The sequence below is a fragment of the Euprymna scolopes genome, chromosome 46 (assembly GCF_053919585.1).
Source record: "Euprymna scolopes isolate OS-2025 chromosome 46, ASM5391958v1, whole genome shotgun sequence".
Lineage (NCBI taxonomy): Eukaryota > Metazoa > Mollusca > Cephalopoda > Sepiida > Sepiolidae > Euprymna > Euprymna scolopes.
This window is the reverse complement of record NC_136527.1, coordinates 86,308,050-86,331,733: the sequence shown is the minus strand read 5'-3', so window position 1 is coordinate 86,331,733 and position 23,684 is coordinate 86,308,050. Positions and strand designations below refer to the sequence as shown.

Sequence of the window (23,684 nt, the reverse complement as noted above, 5' to 3'; positions counted from 1 at the left end):
GTTAAATCTTAATGTTTATTTATCCTGGGATAAAATAAACGTTTTATAATATCAGCTCTGTCTAGTTTTTAGCACTATTTAAAGGGTATTTATTAAGTACAAACCTAAATAAAATGTCTTTATTGCTCTATGTCTAATTGAGCACTCTTATATAACTCTAGTTAAATCTTAATGTTTATTTATCCTGAAATAAAATAAAATACATATAAAAATTGAATGACTACATATATATATATTCCAATTAAAAAAAAAACTTCTAATAATTATGTGATATATATACAAATTGTCTCCCTTGAATATATATATATATATTATATATATATATATATATTTTTATTTCAATAAAAAAAAAATTCTAATAATTAGGTTATCTATGTATTAATTGTCTCCCTTGTATATATAAATATATATATTATATATATAAATATATATTTATATATATATATATATATATATATATATATATATATATATACATATATATATATTTCAATAAAAAAAACTTATAATTATTTGATCTATATAACAATTGTCCCCCTTGAACATATATATATTATATATATAAAATATATATATATATGTATTTATTTAAAAAAAATAACTTCTAATAATTATGTGATCTATCTATAAGTTGTCTCCCTTTTTTAGCACTAAAGTGTAATTATTAAGTACAAATCTAAATAAAATGTCTTTATTGCTCTATGTCTAATTGAGCACTCTTATATAACTCTAGTTAAATCTTAATGTTTACTTATCCTGTAATAACATAAACGGTTTATAATATCATCTCTGTCTAGTTTTGAACACTATTTAAAGTGTATTTATTAAGTACAAATCTAAATAAAATGTCTTTATTGCTCTATGTCTCAGTGAGCACTCTTATATGACTCTATTTATATCTTAATGATTATTTATCCTGGAATGAAATATACGTTTTATAATATCAGCTCTCTCTAGTTTTTAGCACTATTTAAAGGGTATTTATTAAGTACAAACCTAAATAAAATGTCTTTATTGCTCTATGTCTCATTGAGCACACTTATGTAACTAGTTGAATCTTAATGTTTATTTATCCTGTAATAAAATAAAATACATATAAATATTGAATGAATATATATATATATTTCAATTAAAAAAATAACTTCTAATAATTATGTGATATATATACAAACGACCCCCTTGAATATATATATATTTAATTCAATAAAAACAACTTCTAATAATTAGGTGATCTATGTATTAATTGTCTCCATTGATTATATATATATTATATCTATATATACATATATATTATATATATATATTTAGTTATATATATATTTCAATAAAAAAATAACTTCTAATAATTATGTGATCTATATAACAATTGTCTCCCTTGAACATATATATATAGACTATATATATATATAAAATATATATAGATTATATATATATATAAAATATATATATATTATATATATATATATAAATATATTTATATATATATATTTATTAAAAAAAATTCCATCTAATAATTATGTGATCTATATATAAATTGTCTCCCTTGAATATATATATATATATATATATATATATATATATATATATATATATATATATATATATATATATATTTATTTCAATAAAAAAAATAAGTTATAATAATTATGTGATCTATATATCAATTGTCTCCCTTGAATATATATATACATATATGTATTTCAACAGAAAATTACATCCAATAATTATGTGATCTCTATACAAATTGTCTCCCTTTTTTAGCACTATTTAAAGTGTAATTATAAATTAGAAATCTAAATAAAGTGTCTTCATTGCTCTATGTCTAATTGAGCACTCTTATATAACTCTAGTTAAATCTTAATGTTTACTTATCCTGTAATAAAATAAACGTTTTATAATATCAGCTCTGTCTAGGTTTGATTACTATTTTAAAGTGGATTTATTAAGTACAAATCTAAATAAAATGTCTTTATTGCTCTATGTCTAATCGAGCACTCTTATATAACTCTAGTTACATCTTAATGTTTATTTTTTCTGTAATAAAATAAACATTTTATAATATCAGCTCTGTCTAGTTTTGAACACTATTTAAAGGGTATTTATTAGTACAAACCTAAATAAAATGTCTTTATTGGTCTATGTCTCATTGAGCACTCTTATATAACTAGTTTAATCTTTATGTTTATTAATCCTGTAATCAAATAAAATACATATAAAAATTGAATGAATATATATATATATATATATATATATATATATATATTTCAATACAAAAAAATAACTTCTAATAATTATGTTATATATATACAAATTGTCTCCCTTGAATATATATATATATATATATATATATATATTTATATTTCAAAAAAAAAAATTCTAAGAATTAGGTGATCTATGTACTAATTATGTCCCTTGAATATATATATATTGTATATATATATATATGTATATATATATATATATATATATTTTATATATATATATTTCAATAACTAAAATAACTTCTAATAATTATGTGATCTATATATAAATTGTCTCCCTTGAATATATATATATATATATATATATATTTCAATTAAAAAAATAACTTCTAATATTTATTTGATCTATATACAAATTGTCTCCTTGAATATATATATATATATATATATATATATTTCAATTAAAAAAATTACTTCTAATAATTATGTGATCTATATAAAAATTGTCTCCCTTTCTTTAGCACTATTTAAAGTGTAATTATTAAGTACAACTATAAATAAAATGTCTTTATTGCTCTATGTCAAATTGAGCACTCTTATATAACTCTAGTTTAATCTTAATGTTTACTTACCCTGTAATAACATAAACGTTTTATAATATCAGCTCTGTCTAGTTTTGCACACTATTTAAAGTGTATTTATTAAGTACAAATCTAAATAAAATGTCTTTATTGCTCTATGTCCCATTGAGAACTCTTATATAACTAGTTGATTCTTAATGTTTATTTATCCTGTAATAAAATAAAATACGTATAAAAATTGAATGACTTATATATTTCAATAAAAAAAGTCACTTCTAATAATTATGTGATATATATACAAATTGTCTCCATTAAACATATATATATATATATATATTATATATTATATATATATATATATTTATTTCAATAAAAAACTTCTAATAATTAGGTGATCTATATATTAATTGTCTCCCTTGAATATATAAATACATCTTTTATATATATAAATATATATTTATATATATATATATATATATACATATATATATATTTCAATAAAAAATAACTTATAATTATGTGATCTATATAACAATTGTCTCCCTTGAACATATAAATTAAATTTATAGATTATATATATATATATATTGATATATATATATATATATATATATGTGTATTTATTTAAAAAAAATAACTTCTAATAATTATGTGATCTATCTATAAATTGTCTCCCTTTTTTTACCACTAAAGTGTAATTATTAAGTACAAATCTAAATAAAATGTCTTTATTGCTCTATGTCTAATTGAGCACTCTTATATAACTCTAGTTAAATCTTAATGTTTACTTATCCTGTAATAACATAAACGGTTTATAAACTCAGCTCTGTCTAGTTTTGAACACTATTTAAAGTGTATTTATTAAGTACCAATCTAAATAAAATGTCTTTATTGCTCTATGTCTCAGTGAGCACTCTTACATGACTCTATTTAAATCTTAATGTTTATTTATCCTGGAATGAAATGAACGTTTTATAATATCAGCTCTGTCTTGTTTTTAGCACTATTTAAAGGGTATTTATTAAGTACAAACCTAAATAAAATGTCTTCATTGCTCTATGTCTCATTGAGCACACTTATATAACTAGTTGAATCTTTATGTTTATTTATCCTGTAATAAAATAAAATACATATAAAAATTTATATTTCAATTAAAAAAATAAGTTCTAATAATTATGTGATATATATACAAACGACCCCCTTGAATATATATATATATTTAATTCAATGAAAAAAACTTCTAATAATTAGGTGATCTATGTATTAATTGTCTCCTTTGATTATATATATATATTATATCTATATATATAAATATATATTTTATATATATATATTTAGTTATATATATATATATATTTCAATAAAACAATAACTTCTAATAATTATGTGATCTATATAACTATTGTCTCCCTTGAACATATATATATAGACTATATATATATATATATATAAAATATATATAGATTATATATATATATATATATATAAATGTCTTCATTGCTCTATGTCTAATTGACCACTCTTATATAACTCTAGTTAAATCTTTATGTTTACTTATCCTGTCATAAAATAAACGTTTTATAATATCAGCTCTGTCTAGTTTTGAATACTATTTAAAGGGTATTTATTAAGTACAAACCTAAATAAAATGTCTTTATTGCTCTATGTCTCATTGAGCACTCTTATATAACTAGTTGAATCTTAATGTTTATTTATCCTGTAATAAAAAAAATACATATAAAAATTGAATATATATATATATATAAATATATATAAAAATATATCAATTAAAAAAATAACTTCTAATAATTATGTGATATATGTACAAATTGTCTCCCTTGAACATATATATATATATTATATATATATATTTATTTCAATAAAAAAATAACTTCTAATAATTATGTGATCTATATATAAATTGTCTCCCTTAAATATATATTTATATATATATATATATACATATATATATATTTCAATAAAAAAAATATGTTCTAATAATTATGTGATCTGTATACTAATTGTCTCATTGAATATATACATATATATATATATATATTTTCAATAAAAAATTACTTCTAATAATTATGTGATGTATATACAAATTGTCTCCCTTTGTTTAGCACTATTTAAAGTGTAATTATTAAATAAAAATCTAAATAAAATGTCCTTATTGCTCTATGTCTTATTGAGCACTCTTATATAAATCTAGTTAAATCTTAATGTTTATTTATCCTGTAATAAAATAAACGTTTTATAATATCAGCTCTGTCTAGTTTTGAGCACTATTTTAAAGGGTTATTATTAAGTCAAAATGTAAATAACATGACTTTATTGCTCTATGTCTCATTGATGGAATTGAAATAAAATATATATATATATATATATATATATATATATATATATATATATATATATATTTACTTAAATTAAAACAGACTTCCATTAATTATGTGATCTATATATAAATTGTCTCCCTTGTATATATATATATATATATATATATATATATATATTTCCTTAAAAAAATCACTTCTGATTATTATGTCATCTATATACAAATTGTCTCCCGTGAATATATATACAAAATAACTTCTAATCATTATGTGATGTATATATAAATTGTCTCCCTTGAATATATATAGATATAGATTAAATATATATATATATATGCATTTCAATTAAAAAAATAACTTCTAATTATGTCATCTATATACAAATTGTCTCCCTTGAATATATATATATATATATATATATGTATTTCAAGTAAAAAAAATAACTTCTAATAATTATGTGATCTATATATATACCAATGATGCTTGCATGTGCTCCATAGTTTTATATAGCTGTGTAGTAAGTTTAAAAATTGCTTTGTTTAATTATACAAGACGATTTTACTTTAAGAGTGCTCAATGCATTTAAAGAGCTTTGTAGTAAGAGTTGGAAACATTTTTGCAATTATTTTAGACAAATCTACTTCCAGAGTGCTCAATATATTAGTAGAGCTAAATAAAACATTTGAGAAACAGATATGGCATTTCAACTGCATAAATTTATTTTGACAGAGTACAATACATTAGTAGAGCTAAATATACACTTTCAAAAGCATGTATGGCAATTCAGCTACACAAATATACTTAAGAGTGCTCAATAGATTAGTAGACGAAAGCATAAAATTCAGAAAACATGAGGAGCTCTGCAGTATGTTTTGAAAACCTAAATGTCAATATGTAAGTATAGATATACTGTAAGTTTTTAATATATATATATATATATATATATATATATATATATATATATATATATATATGACAAGTATTTGAAACAAATTTCCTATTTGAGTGCCTAATATATTTGAGAGCTCTATGGTAACTTTATAAAACATATTTCAAAATTATGTTAGATAAATTGTCTTTGAGAGTGCTCATTTAATTAAGTAGAGTTCTGCATTAGTTTTGGGGTATGGTTCTCACTTTATTAGGGCAATAACTTGGACACATTATACTATGGACAAATCCATTGAGGACAATCAAAGGTAACCTGTTTTTTTCGACTCTGCTGAATAAGACTCATCCGTCTTGGTTCACTCTTGGGACATTAAAACAAAAAAGGTGAAGAATTAAAAAAAGAATGCAAAAATGTAAATGTCTTTGCAACTCATTCATTTTCACTTTCATAAAACAAAAACATCTGTAAAAACTTGATAAAAGAATGCACAAACAATAAAATACAAATTTGCTGTCTTGGAATCTGAAATCAGTAGAAACATCCCCTACTGAAATTCCTGCACACCTCAAAAAAAAAAAAAAAAAAAAGATTCCTTCCCAATGCAATACTTTTCAAGCAATTACAGTGTCAGACTTGGTACTGGAATGACTCTGTAAACTGAAAAAATATACATAATAAAAAATGTTAAGCAAAATTGATTCATGTTAACACCTCTCCCAACACCACAGATTAACTACAAAAATACTTGATAAAACAAGACACAATTACAAATGTGTATGAAAAAAATTAAAATAAAAAAAATAAAAAAAATCAACCAAGCAATTGCTCATGATTTTCTGGTGTTTGATGGAATGTGAGTAGGCATACAGCCTGGATAATTTTCCAAGGTAAGTGATGATATTCATCATTATTGTCTTTTTGGATTAGTTCAGATATATCTCATAACTATAATTGTTTTATGTATATATTTATATGTCTAGATGTTATGTCTGCTATTTGCATGTTCCCTATAGAAAAAAAGCTACATAAAATCTACAAGTGTATTCTGATGTAAAATTAACTAGTAAATACAATGCTTGTGTTCCTGATATATCAACTATTTCTTATTAGCATATAAGTTGAATCATGAAATGTATCTCCCTTGCCTGTCTCTCTTTATACCTCTGTATTTATCTAGATCTGTCTATCTCTCTTTTCTTATTCTATATCCCTATTCCTCGCCTTGCTATCCACTATGTGTGAACTTATAAATTTCAACATGTCTAGATTGATAAGCTTCTCATTTACCGGTACCTAACTCCCGTTTTGAAGTTAGAAGTTTTAACTTGATTACACGTTTATATGCCAAGGCATCGATGAGGCACATCCAGACGCCAACCTACACGGTGCAGAGAAAGGACAGAAAAAAAACTAAGTCCCGATGTGCCTAGCAGATTAGAAGGCATTTTGCTACGCCTACATTCACCCAACATGGCAGTAGGCGTCGATCGGGCACTTCCAGACACTTATTTACACTGTTTTGAACTTAGAAATTTAAATTGAATACTCGTGGACATGTGTTGGTCTAGTAGCTCCTCATCTACCTATACCTACGTCCGCCCCTGTAAGGACTTAGAAATTTTCATTTGAATACACGTTGATTTGCCTTGGTCTATAAGATTGTCACCTATCTATACCTACATCCCCTTTGTTTCGACTTAGAAATTTTTCAATTGAATACACGCTGAGATGCCTTGGTCTATAAGATTGTAACCTATCAATACCTACATTCCCTTTGTTTGGACTTAGAAATTTTTCACTTGAATACACGCTGAGATGCCTTGGTCTATAAGATTGCCATCTATCAATGCCTACATCCCCTCTTGTTTGGACTTAGAAATTTTTCAATTGAATACACTCTGAGATGCTTTGGTCTATAAGATTGTCACCTATCTATACCTACATCCCCTCTTGTTTGAACTTAGAAATTTTTCAATTGAATACACGCTGAGATGCCTTGGTCTATAAGATTGTCACCTATCTATACCTACATCCCCTCTTGTTTGGACTTAGAAATTTTTCAATTGAATACACGCTGAGATGCCTTGGTCTATAAGATTGTCACCTATCTATACCTACATCCCCTCTTGTTTGGACTTAGAAATTTTTCAATTGAATACACGCTGAGATGCTTTGGTCTATAAGATTGTCACCTATCTATACCTACATCCCCTCTTGTTTGGACTTAGAAATTTTTCAATTGAATACACGCTGAGATGCCTTGGTCTATAAGATTGTCACCTATCTATACCTACATCCCCTCTTGTTTGGACTTAGAAATTTTTCAATTGAATACACGCTGAGATGCCTTGGTCTATAAGATTGTCACCTATCTATACCTACATCCCCTCTTGTTTGGACTTAGAAATTTTTCAATTGAATACACGCTGAGATGCCTTGGTCTATAAGATTGTCACCTATCTATACCTACATCCCCTCTTGTTTGGACTTAGAAATTTTTCAATTGAATACACGCTGAGATGCCTTGGTCTATAAGATTGCCATCTATCAATGCCTACATCCCCTCTTGTTTGGACTTAGAAATTTTTCAATTGAATACACTCTGAGATGCTTTGGTCTATAAGATTGTCACCTATCTATACCTACATCCCCTCTTGTTTGGACTTAGAAATTTTTCAATTGAATACACGCTGAGATGCCTTGGTCTATAAGATTGTCACCTATCTATACCTACATCCCCTCTTGTTTGGACTTAGAAATTTTTCAATTGAATACACGCTGAGATGCCTTGGTCTATAAGATTGTCACCTATCTATACCTACATCCCCTCTTGTTTGGACTTAGAAATTTTTCAATTGAATACACGCTGAGATGCCTTGGTCTATAAGATTGTCACCTATCTATACCTACATCCCCTCTTGTTTGGACTTAGAAATTTTTCAATTGAATTCACTCTGAGATGCTTTGGTCTATAAGATTGTCACCTATCTATACCTACATCCCCTCTTGGTTGGACTTAGAAATTTTTCAATTGAATACACGCTGAGATGCCTTGGTCTATAAGATTGCCATCTATCAATGCCTACATCCCCTCTTGTTTGGACTTAGAAATTTTTCAATTGAATACACGCTGAGATGCCTTGGTCTATAAGATTGTCACCTATCTATACCTACATCCCCCTCTTGTTTGGACTTAGAAATTTTTCACGTGAATACACGCTGAGATGCCTTGGTCTATAAGATTGTCACCTATCTATACCTACATCCCCTCTTGTTTGGACTTAGAAATTTTTCAATTGAATACACTCTGAGATGCCTTGGTTTATAAGATTGTCACCTATCTATACCTACATCCCCCTCTTGTTTGGACTTAGAAATTTTTCAATTGAATACACGCTGAGATGCCTTGGTCTATAAGATTGCCATCTATCAATGCCTACATCCCCTCTTGTTTGGACTTAGAAATTTTTCAATTGAATACACTCTGAGATGCTTTGGTCTATAAGATTGTCACCTATCTATACCTACATCCCCTCTTGTTTGGACTTAGAAATTTTTCAATTGAATACACGCTGAGATGCCTTGGTCTATAAGATTGTCACCTATCTATACCTACATCCCCTCTTGTTTGGACTTAGAAATTTTTCAATTGAATACACTCTGAGATGCTTTGGTCTATAAGATTGTCACCTATCTATACCTAAATCCCCTCTTGTTTGGACTTTGAAATTTTTCAATTGAATACACTCTGAGATGCCTTGGTCTATAAGATTGTCACCTATCTATACCTACATCCCCTCTTGTTTGGACTTAGAATTTTTTCAATTGAATACACTCTGAGATGCTTTGGTCTATAAGATTGTCACCTATCTATACCTACATCCCCTCTTGTTTGGACTTAGAAATTTTTCAATTGAATACACGCTGAGATGCCTTGGTCTATAAGATTGTCACCTATCTATACCTACATCCCCTCTTGTTTGGACTTAGAAATTTTTCAATTGAATACACGCTGAGATGCCTTGGTCTATAAGATTGTCACCTATCTATACCTACATCCCCTCTTGTTTGGACTTAGAAATTTTTCAATTGAATACACGCTGAGATGCTTTGGTCTATAAGATTGTCACCTATCTATACCTACATCCCCTCTTGTTTGGACTTAGAAATTTTTCAATTGAATACACGCTGAGATGCCTTGGTCTATAAGATTGCCATCTATCAATGCCTACATCCCCTCTTGTTTGGACATAGAAATTTTTCAATTGAATACACTCTGAGATGCTTTGGTCTATAAGATTGTCACCTATCTATACCTACATCCCCTCTTGTTTGGACTTAGAAATTTTTCAATTGAATACACGCTGAGATGCCTTGGTCTATAAGATTGTCACCTATCTATACCTACATCCCCTCTTGTTTGGACTTAGAAATTTTTCAATTGAATACACGCTGAGATGCCTTGGTCTATAAGATTGTCACCTATCTATACCTACATCCCCTCTTGTTTGGACTTAGAAATTTTTCAATTGAATACACGCTGAGATGCTTTGGTCTATAAGATTGTCACCTATCTATACCTACATCCCCTCTTGTTTGGACTTAGAAATTTTTCAATTGAATACACGCTGAGATGCCTTGGTCTATAAGATTGCCATCTATCAATGCCTACATCCCCTCTTGTTTGGACTTAGAAATTTTTCAATTGAATACACTCTGAGATGCCTTGGTCTATAAGATTGTCACCTATCTATACCTACATCCCCTCTTGTTTGACTTAGAAATTTTTCAATTGAATACACTCTGAGATGCTTTGGTCTATAAGATTGTCACCTATCTATACCTACATCCCCTCTTGTTTGGAGTTAGAAATTTTTCAATTGAATACACTCTGAGATGCTTTGGTCTATAAGATTGTCACCTATCTATACCTACATCCCCTCTTGTTTGGACTTAGAATTTTTTCAATTGAATACACTCTGAGATGCCTTGGTCTATAAGATTGTCACCTATCTATACCTACATCCCCTCTTGTTTGGACTTAGAAATTTTTCAATTGAATACACTCTGAGATGCTTTGGTCTATAAGATTGTCACCTATCTATACCTACATCCCCTCTTGTTTGGAGTTAGAAATTTTTCAATTGAATACACTCTGAGATGCTTTGGTCTATAAGATTGTCACCTATCTATACCTACATCCCCTCTTGTTTGGACTTAGAAATTTTTCAATTGAATACACGCTGAGATGCCTTGGTCTATAAGATTGTCACCTATCTATACCTACATCCCCCATTGTTTGGACTTAGAAATTTTTCACTTGAATACACTCTGAGATGCCTTGGTCTATAAGATTGTCACCTATCTATACCTACATCCCCTCTTGTTTGGACTTAGAAATTTTTCAATTGAATACACGCTGAGATGCCTTGGTCTATAAGATTGTCACCTATCTATACCTACATCCCCTCTTGTTTGGACTTAGAAATTTTTCAATTGAATACACGCTGAGATTCCTTGGTCTATAAGATTGTCACCTATCTATACCTACATCCCCTCTTGTTTGGACTTAGAAATTTTTCACTTGAATACACTCTGAGATGCCTTGGTCTATAAGATTGTCACCTATCTATACCTACATCCCCACTTGTTTGGACTTAAAAATTTTTCAATTGAATACACGCTGAGATGCCTTGGTCTATAAGATTGCCATCTATCAATGCCTACATCCCCTCTTGTTTGGACTTAGAAATTTTTCAATTGAATACACGCTGAGATGCCTTGGTCTATAAGATTGTCACCTATCTATACCTACATCCCCTCTTGTTTGGACTTAGAAATTTTTCAATTGAATACACGCTGAGATGCCTTGGTCTATAAGATTGTCACCTATCTATACCTACATCCCCTCTTGTTTGGACTTAGAAATTTTTCAATTGAATACACGCTGAGATGCTTTGGTCTATAAGATTGTCACCTATCTATACCTACATCCCCTCTTGTTTGGACTTAGAAATTTTTCAATTGAATACACGCTGAGATGCCTTGGTCTATAAGATTGCCATCTATCAATGCCTACATCCCCTCTTGTTTGGACATAGAAATTTTTCAATTGAATACACTCTGAGATGCTTTGGTCTATAAGATTGTCACCTATCTATACCTACATCCCCTCTTGTTTGGACTTAGAAATTTTTCAATTGAATACACGCTGAGATGCCTTGGTCTATAAGATTGTCACCTATCTATACCTACATCCCCTCTTGTTTGGACTTAGAAATTTTTCAATTGAATACACGCTGAGATGCCTTGGTCTATAAGATTGTCACCTATCTATACCTACATCCCCTCTTGTTTGGACTTAGAAATTTTTCAATTGAATACACGCTGAGATGCTTTGGTCTATAAGATTGTCACCTATCTATACCTACATCCCCTCTTGTTTGGACTTAGAAATTTTTCAATTGAATACACGCTGAGATGCCTTGGTCTATAAGATTGCCATCTATCAATGCCTACATCCCCTCTTGTTTGGACTTAGAAATTTTTCAATTGAATACACTCTGAGATGCCTTGGTCTATAAGATTGTCACCTATCTATACCTACATCCCCTCTTGTTTGACTTAGAAATTTTTCAATTGAATACACTCTGAGATGCTTTGGTCTATAAGATTGTCACCTATCTATACCTACATCCCCTCTTGTTTGGAGTTAGAAATTTTTCAATTGAATACACTCTGAGATGCTTTGGTCTATAAGATTGTCACCTATCTATACCTACATCCCCTCTTGTTTGGACTTAGAAATTTTTCAATTGAATACACGCTGAGATGCCTTGGTCTATAAGATTGTCACCTATCTATACCTTCATCCCCTCTTGTTTGGACTTAGAAATTTTTCACTTGAATACACTCTGAGATGCCTTGGTCTATAAGATTGTCACCTATCTATACCTACATCCCCTCTTGTTTGGAGTTAGAAATTTTTCAATTGAATACACGCTGAGATGCCTTGGTCTATAAGATTGTCACCTATCTATACCTACATCCCCTCTTGTTTGGACTTAGAAATTTTTCAATTGAATACACGCTGAGATGCCTTGGTCTATAAGATTGTCACCTATCTATACCTACATCCCCCTCTTGTTTGGACTTAGAAATTTTTCACGTGAATACACGCTGAGATGCCTTGGTCTATAAGATTGTCACCTATCTATACCTACATCCCCTCTTGTTTGGACTTAGAAATTTTTCACTTGAATACACTCTGAGATGCCTTGGTTTATAAGATTGTCACCTATCTATACCTACATCCCCTCTTGTTTGGACTTAGAAATTTTTCAATTGAATACACGCTGAGATGCCTTGGTCTATAAGATTGTCACCTATCTATACCTACATCCCCTCTTGTTTGGACTTAGAATTTTTTCAATTGAATACACTCTGAGATGCCTTGGTCTATAAGATTGTCACCTATCTATACCTACATCCCCTCTTGTTTGGACTTAGAAATTTTTCAATTGAATACACTCTGAGATGCTTTGGTCTATAAGATTGTCACCTATCTATACCTACATCCCCTCTTGTTTGGAGTTAGAAATTTTTCAATTGAATACACTCTGAGATGCTTTGGTCTATAAGATTGTCACCTATCTATACCTACATCCCCTCTTGTTTGGACTTAGAAATTTTTCAATTGAATACACGCTGAGATGCCTTGGTCTATAAGATTGTCACCTATCTATACCTACATCCCCCATTGTTTGGACTTAGAAATTTTTCACTTGAATACACTCTGAGATGCCTTGGTCTATAAGATTGTCACCTATCTATACCTACATCCCCTCTTGTTTGGACTTAGAAATTTTTCAATTGAATACACGCTGAGATGCCTTGGTCTATAAGATTGTCACCTATCTATACCTACATCCCCTCTTGTTTGGACTTAGAAATTTTTCAATTGAATACACGCTGAGATTCCTTGGTCTATAAGATTGTCACCTATCTATACCTACATCCCCTCTTGTTTGGACTTAGAAATTTTTCACTTGAATACACTCTGAGATGCCTTGGTCTATAAGATTGTCACCTATCTATACCTACATCCCCACTTGTTTGGACTTAAAAATTTTTCAATTGAATACACGCTGAGATGCCTTGGTCTATAAGATTGCCATCTATCAATGCCTACATCCCCTCTTGTTTGGACTTAGAAATTTTTCAATTGAATACACTCTGAGATGCTTTGGTCTATAAGATTGTCACCTATCTATACCTACATCCCCTCTTGTTTGGACTTAGAAATTTTTCAATTGAATACACTCTGAGATGCTTTGGTCTATAAGATTGTCACCTATCTATACCTACATCCCCTCTTGTTTGGACTTAGAATTTTTTCAATTGAATACACTCTGAGATGCTTTGGTCTATAAGATTGTCACCTATCTATACCTACATCCCCTCTTGTTTGGACTTAGAATTTTTTCAATTGAATACACGCTGAGATGCCTTGGTCTATAAGATTGTCACCTATCTATACCTACATCCCCTCTTGTTTGGACTTAGAAATTTTTCACTTGAATACACTCTGAGATGCCTTGGTCTATAAGATTGTCACCTATCTATACCTACATCCCCTCTTGTTTGGACTTAGAAATTTTTCAATTGAATACACGCTGAGATGCCTTGGTCTATAAGATTGCCATCTATCAATGCCTACATCCCCTCTTGTTTGGACTTAGAAATTTTTCAATTGAATACACTCTGAGATGCTTTGGTCTATAAGATTGTCACCTATCTATACCTACATCCCCTCTTGTTTGGACTTAGAATTTTTTCAATTGAATACACTCTGAGATGCCTTCGTCTATAAGATTGTCACCTATCTATACCTACATCCCCTCTTGTTTGACTTAGAAATTTTTCAATTGAATACACTCTGAGATGCTTTGGTCTATAAGATTGTCACCTATCTATACCTACATCCCCTCTTGTTTGGAGTTAGAAATTTTTCAATTGAATACAACCAACCTCTCTTCCATCACCGAAACGAACTCCGAGAACTAGTACCCCTTCAATGACAATACCCATTACAAACTTGACAGGCAGCAAAATCCCACCCCTTCACTGTAGAAATGCTATAAAGACTGTAGTGGAATGCGGCCGCAAATGGATGGTAATATTCAAAGCTAGTAAGATGAAGATGCTCTCCTTTAACAATTACAAGACACCTTGTTCTTCATTGAGGTTCTCACTAGGGTTATCATTGAGGATCGCCAAATTGAACATTTGTTACATATAGTTATCTTTGAGGAGCACCATTTACGTTTTGGGTGTATAACATCAAAAGGATTCCGTGTGCGTATGATTGTCTCTAATATAAATGGTTGTGTGTTTGATTATCATAAAGGGAATCGTGTGTGTGACATGTAATTTCAGAACCTACCTCTGCTTCTTCGATGTTGGACCATCTGGAAATTTCTCATCCTGGAGGGAGACTTGATACCTGTTTGACGAAGATTTATCACTCCAAGACGATGAATGGGTTTTAATTTTTTATTTCACTTTCCCCAGAGGTCCTGCAGAAGTGGAAGTGAAATCTGCCTGTGTGGGGGTTCTTCTTCTACACACGTCAGCGTTCGTCTCCCCCCCCTCCCCAGTTAAGAGGGGGAGACAACGGAAAACCGTCCGTCTTCTTCAAAGCCCAAATCAAATCTCCCCGATCTAGCCAAACTGACCACGTCACATATACGTAATCTGGTCAGCTGACCTTCGGTTCTGGTAAACGTGTCTACCTCCATGTTTACTCACCTCTCTCTCTCTCTGTCTCTCTGTAACAATATGAACTGGAACAAATACATTGAGGACATTGCAAAGGCTGCTGCAAAGAAGGTGGGTTTCTTCTATCGAGCTAGAAGACTACTCACACCTGAGAGTATCCAGTATCTGTACAAAGCCATCATTCACCCATGCATGGAGTATTATTGCCACATCTGGGCTGATGCATCTACCACTAGTCTCTCCCTCTTGTATAGGGTCCAAAAAAGACTTTTCGATATAATCGGTCCCATATATATATATTATTCCTTAATTGGAATTCATTTTTTGAGATGAGCATTATATATTAATTTATTTTTATTCCGGACTATTAGTCTCATCTTTATTAGTTGTTGTGTTTTGATCTTTGATTTTATTAGTTGTTGTGCTTTGATCTTTTTATTGGTTTGACGAAGGCCAGAGGAATAGTTGGCCGAAACGTTGTGAATAAACAAACCAATAAAAGATGAAAAACAACAACTAATAAAGATGAGAATAATAGTCCGAAATAAAAATAAATTAATAATCAGTCCCACTTTGTCAACTAAGCTCTAGCCCCTGTCTCATCACCGCAATGTTGCATGTTTTACAAATATTTTAATGTAATGTGTTCTGATGAACTCGTTTCACTTGTACCCCCTCGACGTACATATCCCCGACAAACCCGCTTAGCAATAAGATCTCACCCCTTCACTGTTGTCCTTAAATGCCAGAAAGTTTTCTATGCTAATAGTTTCTTCCCTCGAACAGCTAGACTTTGGAATTCCCTTTCTGCTGCCTGCTTCCCTGGCTGTACTGATATGCAGAAGTTTAAATGTAATGTAAACAAATATCTTGTTAATCTTTCCTAGACATGGCCCCAAATAGTAGCCTCTTATGTCCAAGTGGTAATATGCTTTGTGAGGGGTGAACATGAGTAAAACAAAAAAAAAAAAACTTCTACTCAAATAGCTTTTTCCCTCGGACTGCTGCACTTTGGAATTTCCTTCCAGGCCCCTACTTTCCTGATTGGCAGAAATTCAAGTGTAATATGATCAGACATCTTGCTGCCCAATTCAATCCATAGTATCTTTGAAAATCTGGTTGCGAATAGTTTTTTGGGGGACTATTTTACCATGTTTGTCCAAAATTTTCTGTCTATGTCAAAATTTTCTGTGTATGTTTAGTAAATAGTTTATTTAGCAGTTTTGCATGGTGCGGAACTCAAATTTAAATATGTTAAGGCCTTGGCGACTTTTGGGGTTGAACAGGGGGAAGGGGGGGAAGGCAAATGATGGACTTAGTCATTTCTTTTTTCGCAGGGTGCAGAACTCAAATTTACATATGTTAAGGCCTAAAACTGCACCGTTTGTACATTTTCACCAGGATTTGACGTTCCCGGGGGACTTTTAGGGCTAAATGGGGGGCGGGGATGCTGAACTTAGTAATTTTTTTTTATGCCTCGTCTACTATGCTTCATTTGTTTAAATTATTGTTTAATTAATAAATGTTTATAAAAAGTATTTAATTTGTATCAATTGGTTTTCAATTTATTGTAAATGAATTCGATCCAGTAAATGCAATAAACCCTTATCTTTGAGTGGCCTCTTGGCCTTGATAATATGGTGATGCCTATGTAAAAAAAAAATAAATAAAAAAAATAAATGTTAATATAGGGCCCAATTGGGGGGGGGCAAATGCTAAACTTAGTCATTTTTTATTTTTATGCCTCGTTTACTGTGCACTCATGGGGGACCATACTTCATTTGTTTAAATTATTGTTTAATTAATAAATGTTTATAAAAAGTATTTAATTTGTATCAATTGGTTTTCAATTTATTGTAAACGAATTCGATCCAGTAAATGCAATAATAAAGTAAATAAATGTTAATATAAAGTATTTAATTTATTATTTAATTAATAACCAAATTTTTAAAGAACGTATATAATTAATATCATTCTATTCAATTTCTTGTAGACAAATGCCACTATGTAATATATAGTACTAGCAGGGGTACCCGGCGTTGCCCGAGTGTTTGTTTCCGGGACGGGGGGAGGGGAGTTTTAAAAAATGTTATGGTAGGTAAGTAGGAAGGATCAAACCCGGAGTCATGAGTAAAAGTAGGAAAATAAAGTGTGAAAAAAAAACAAAAAAAAAAACATCTGCAACGTTAACAGTTCGGCCACCAAGAAAAGTCCATTCCAGTTGTTTAGGAAAAAAAAAAAAAACGACTACGGTAGGTCGGCGCGAACGTGAAAATATAATGTGAATTGTCCAGCATGCTAACCACTACGCCACAGAGCACTGCAGCTTAGTTTAGTGATTTTAAATAACTTCACATGAAAGAACTACAAAGCCAAACCGGTGTTCTCTTCTCAACTGTTCCTTGTGAACGATCCCCAAACGGTGTTAAGTGGTGGCAGGGGGAGGAGGAATTTATTAGAGAGAAAATATTTTACCACTTCCATTGATCTTAACCGATTTTGACCGTGACTTCTCAGCAGAAAAAGTATAGAAATCTAAGATTATCGAGGAATTTGAGAAATAATAAGCCTATAACACACCTCAGATATTGTTCTGCCGTTTGTGCATATTATATTTGCATGAAATATCTTGATTTTTAATCCTATTAATGTCAAAATCAGACGGGAAAAAATGAGTTCATTTTATTTATATAGAGATATATAATACTAGCATAGGTGCTCGGCGTTGCCTGGGTGTTTGGAGGTGTGTGTTGAGCAAAAAAAATGTTGTAGGAGGAAGGCAGGCTCGGACCTGTACTGCGATGGAGGAAAAGAACAGGAAAAAAACGTGATGTCTTTGCTGTTATGACCACCGGCAAACCGGAAGTGACATAGGTTTAAATTAAGGCTAGATAATCGAAAAGAGGGGATGACTTTAAAAAAAAGCGACTCCTCCCTGCTGAAAAGTGCCCAGTTGAGGGTGAAGAAATTAATGTTTTAACCAATTTTTCGGTATTTGTCGTCTGAAGGGTCGAGCTTAAAAGCGATAAAGATCTTGTGAAAATCCGTCGCCTCTGTCAAAAGTTTCAGGCAGACATGCAAAGATACATACATAGACTTATATATTCATAGCTCAAATTACCCTATCTCTGAATACCCTTTATGTAAAATTTCAAATGTTTAGACCAGAAATTGCCTGAGTAATTCAGTTTAAAAACTTTGACCCCTATTATGACCCCTTTACATTTATTGTTTTGGGCTCAAATCAGGTTATTAAGTTAGATCCATGTCCAAGGAACCTATATCTAAAATTTCAATTGTTTTTACCTAAAATTAGCGGAGGAGTTTGGTAGAGTTCTCAAAGGTCAAATCGTTGAACTTTGACCTCTTAACAGCCAAATTTCTGGCCAAAAACAAATTACCAAAATCTCAGTGCTTTGTATATCAAATTGCGAGTCTGTAGACTGAAAATTGACAGTTATTGCGTAGGAAAATATACACAAACTGACACAAAGACAGACACTTTCACTTTTATAGATATATAATATAAAGTTAATAAATCTTAATATTAATTAATTGTAATTATCTTGTATACTATATTATTGTACCCATTTTTTGGTCACTGTTCACCGTTATGCCAACTGAAGACGCCTCAATAATTTCTTAAAAAAATGATGACTTTTATAGGTTTTCAGGTATGTTGAAAACAAATATCGTAGGGAAAATTAGCGCAGTCAAATAGTTTTCAAGATATAAATATTCTGTATTTTGTTACATAATTTCTAGTAGTTTTATTTGGCCGCCATCTTTGTTGTTTCCATGAAATGGTATATTGAGCATGCGTGCGCACGCTGCAGTGAGCGGATGATCTGTGTAGTTGACTCAATGCAATTCTGAAAGCCGTTCTTAACACGAGGAGGTGGGGAGATGTTTATTGCAAAAGCCATTCTTAACATGGGGAAGTGGGGGGGGTCATACCGAAAGCCGTTCTTAACATGGGGAAGTGTATGTTTATTCTGAAAGCCGTTCTTAGCATGGAGAAGTGTATGTTTATTCTGAGAGCCGTTCTTAGCATGTGGAGGTTTATGTTTATTCCGAAAGCCATTCTTAACATGGGGAGGTGGGGGATGTTTATTCCGAAAGCCATTCTTAACATGGAGAAGGGGGGGAAGGCGTTTATTCCAAAAGCCGTTCTTAACATCGGGAGGTGTGGGGGAATGTTTATTCCGAAAGCCGTTCTTAACATGGGGAGGTGGGAGGATATTTATTCCAAAAGTCGTTCTTAACATGGGGAGGAGGGGGGGTATTCTAAAAGCCGTTCTTAACATTGGGAGGTGGGGGGATGTTTATCGCGAAAGAAATGGCGTTGAATAACCGTTTTCATCTCATAGACATGACAACACATATCGCATGCTCACTATCCCATTTCATTGAAACAACAAAGATGGCGGCCAATTCAAACTACTAAAAATTACATTGCACGATTCAGATATTTATATCTCGAAAACTATTTGTCTGCGCTAATTTTCCTGGTGATATCTGTGTTCAGCATACTCGAAAACCTTTAAAAGTTGTTGATTTATCGCAAAATGTTGAGACGTCTCCAGTTGGCGTAACGGTGAACTTTGACCCATTTATGTTTTCAATGTTAATACCAATTTGTTTTCAATTTCTTGTAGACGAACGCCATTATAAATGTTCTTTCTGTTCCGCTGCGTTCTTCCACGCGCATCACCTGCAACGCCATGAAAAGCAGTTACATACGTCTGGGAAGGAAGTGAAAACGAATCAGTGCAAAGACTGCTTCAAGACATTCGCTACGCAATTGACGCTCAAGTTTCATCAGGATTTCGCGTGCCGAATGGTGCAACGTCCGCACAGATGTCCTAGCTGCCAGCTTGGTTTTAAGAATGCAGTGGAAATCGAAAGCCACAAGTGCAGCGGGAACCCTGCAAAGCCGTTATGCTGTATGAACTGCGACTTCCGCACTGGTTCACCACGAGACTTAGAACACCATAATCGGATCCACACGGGGGAACGATGCTACAAGTGTGAATTGTGTGATTTTCGGACAGCGTGGAAAAAAAACCTGAAGGTGCACATTTTGAAACATTCCGGATTAAAACCGTTCGCTTGCAATGTTTGTGACTTTGCGACAAACGATCGCAGTAATTTGAGAACTCATTTGAGGAAACATTTGAAAAAGAATAGCGCGAATCTTTGTCACACGTGCGGCACAAATTTCAGTGACCCGCAGGCTCTGGCGTCACATATGCTGTTGCACAATTATGACACGCCTTACAAGTGCACATATTGCAACTATTCGACCAAGTATAAGTTCACGCTCAAGTCACACATGCGTGCCCACAATGTTGAGATCGAGACGGCGAAAACCTCTCAGATCGTGTCGACTGATGCTGATCTTGGCTCGATTCAAGACGTTAGAGAAATATCAATCCAAACAGCAGACGCCGACTACGAAGAACTTGTTGAGAAACAGTTTTTTATGTGCCAGGAATGCGGTTTTGTTATTGACAATCGGAAACTTTTTGACATACATCAGTGTAAGGTGAACGACCCGACCGCGCCGTCTGTTTTGGATGGCGAAATGATTATTCAAATTATCGAAAGTCCAGCGGAACTCCAGGAAGTTGTTGAACCGTGACAAATTTGACAATATCTTGTAACTTTGTCTTGTTATCAATAATGTTGAAATATTATTTATTTTGCTTCGATTAATCGAACAATCGTTCTCACATCTTGAGTGTTATCTGCACAACGTTTCGGCCGATGTAACCTTCGACCTTCTTCAGGTATAAAAGTCGCCATGATTTGGTAGCAAAAAGAAGTGAGGGTAACTCTGTACTCTAAGGTTTCACATTTTTTATCTAGTTTGAAGTAAAAGGTACTTGTACAGTTTAATCAACACATTAAAAAATGAAAATATCGAAAAAAGTTTAAATTGTACGTATCCGTTATGAAGAAAAGCTAGAATTAAAGATGGGGAGGGAATGTCCGCGCTTCACATGGATTTATCTTCCTGTGGCGTTTCTAAAATCCAAACAAAAATTAAGAAAAAATCCAAGATGTCTGCCTTCAAAGTGCTGTCATAAAAACATGTTTTCCGCTGTAAAAAAACCCAAAAAAACTACTCTATCAAATTAAGTGAAATGTTTTTTTGTTTTTTTCGGAGATCTTCAGTTCAAAACGGATACGTACAATATAAACTTTTTTTGATATTTTCATTTTTATATGTTAATTAAACTGTACAAGTACCAAAGTTTACGCAAATTATAAAAGTAATTTAATTATCAGCGAACGTTGTCTCCTACGAGGCCTTGCAGGGGGTTAAAATAGTGACAGCCACCTTAAACCTTGTGTTGCTTTGCGAAGCACCTCCCCTCTCTCTTATCCGATCAAGAGTCTCCCTTATCCCGAAGTCGCCGGATGCCAGCGAGCCACCCTCCTTCGCCCAATTGCAAGGGATGGCTGCCTGGAGGTCACCACCTGTTTAAATGCAATTCTCAAGAGTGCCCATCGGGAGACACGGGATCTCTGTGACGGTGATGATCGACGTTTCCAAAGCGTTTGACACCGTTAATCACGACTCGATCTGCCGGGCAGCGCGCAGGTTTGGCGCACCAGATCCTCTGGTGCGCTACATCCGGGCCGGCTATGATGCTACGACCAGCGTGCTGGGAGACCGGGTTTTTCACCCTTCCCGTGGTGTTCGCCAGGGCGACCCTTTGTTGCCTCTGCTTTTTAACATGGTCATGGATGAGGTTCTTTCCTTGTCCCTTGCCCGAGATCGCTTATCCAATGGGGTCAACTGAGGTAGGGGCGTTAGCTTACGCCGATGACCTTACTCTCTTCGCTCGGACTCCAGAGGGTATGCGAGTAAAGCTTGAGGCGGTGGAACTAGCTTTGGCGCGATCGGGTATGGTGATTAACCCCGCTAAATCACTGTCTCTTGCCATCTTGTCTAACAAGAAGGCGAAAAACGTACACCTGGCCGCAGCGGAGCTTGTCTGTGGTGCTCAACCCGTTCGAACCCTAGGGGTCTTGGATTCGTTTGTGCTGCTCGGGGTCAGTTTCGACTGGAAGGGGATACTTCCCTTTCCACACCACAAGGTGGTCCATGACTGGCTCGGGGAGTTGCATTCTGCTCCGTTAAAGCCGCAGCAGCGCATTGAGCTCTGGCGGGGATATGCGATGCCCCGGCTATTGCATTCATTTGTCTTGGGCAACGTGCGCCACAATACTCTCAGGGCTATCGATGTTAACGTGCGAAACAGCATCCGCAAGTGGCTCAGGCTCCCAAAGGACTGTCCGGTCGGCTTTTTTCATGCCGCTGTTTCTGATGGGGGATTGGGGTTGCCTTCATTGGTGACTTTGATTCTACTGATGAGGCAAAAAAACATTAATTATAATGTATAAAAAAATCAAAAAAAATCTGGTTAAAAAAAATTGAATAACACATGATTAATCATACTGAAACCAGCAAACTTACAATTGGTTGATGGATTTTATTAAAAAATTCGAAACCTTAGAGCGCAGAGCTAACCTTTTTTTTTTCCTGACATTTTTTTAATTGCCATTGCTCCCAGGTCCACTCTGACTTGGAGTGGTAGTACCTGTTAGGGTCCCAACTATGGGTTAAATAGAAACTGACTTGAAAAAAACAAATATATTCTAATAAAAAATTTTTTTCAAAATCACTTGATTCAGCATTAAATAACCTGAAAAGGGTTGATATGCCGTAAAACAAAAACAACCACCCAACCAACTAAAAACTTACAATTGGTTGATGGATTTTAATAAAAATTTAATCATAAGTTAAAAATGATACCTCTAAGATTCCCTGATAATTAAAGCATTTTTATAATTAACTAGCGAGGGGTACCCGGCGTTGCCC

The 23,684-nt window shown here is 33.0% G+C and overlaps 1 protein-coding gene across 1 annotated transcript; it reads left to right on the top strand.

Annotated features, from left to right (window-relative positions):
* The first annotated feature begins 6,105 nt into the window (after nucleotides 1-6,105).
* Nucleotides 6,106-21,489, top strand: LOC145270585 (uncharacterized). The gene is made up of 2 exons (XM_080126214.1): nucleotides 6,106-6,897; nucleotides 20,449-21,489. The coding sequence occupies exon 2, from the start codon at nucleotides 20,631-20,633 to the stop codon at nucleotides 21,432-21,434; it is 804 nt and encodes a 267-aa protein (XP_079982340.1). The 5' UTR covers nucleotides 6,106-6,897; nucleotides 20,449-20,630; the 3' UTR covers nucleotides 21,435-21,489.
* The last annotated feature ends 2,195 nt before the right edge of the window (nucleotides 21,490-23,684 follow it).

Coding starts and splice junctions, on each gene's coding strand:
- LOC145270585 (XM_080126214.1), top strand. CDS start 20,631: ATGGTGCAACGTCCGCACAGATGTCCTAGCTGCCAGCTTGGTTTTAAG.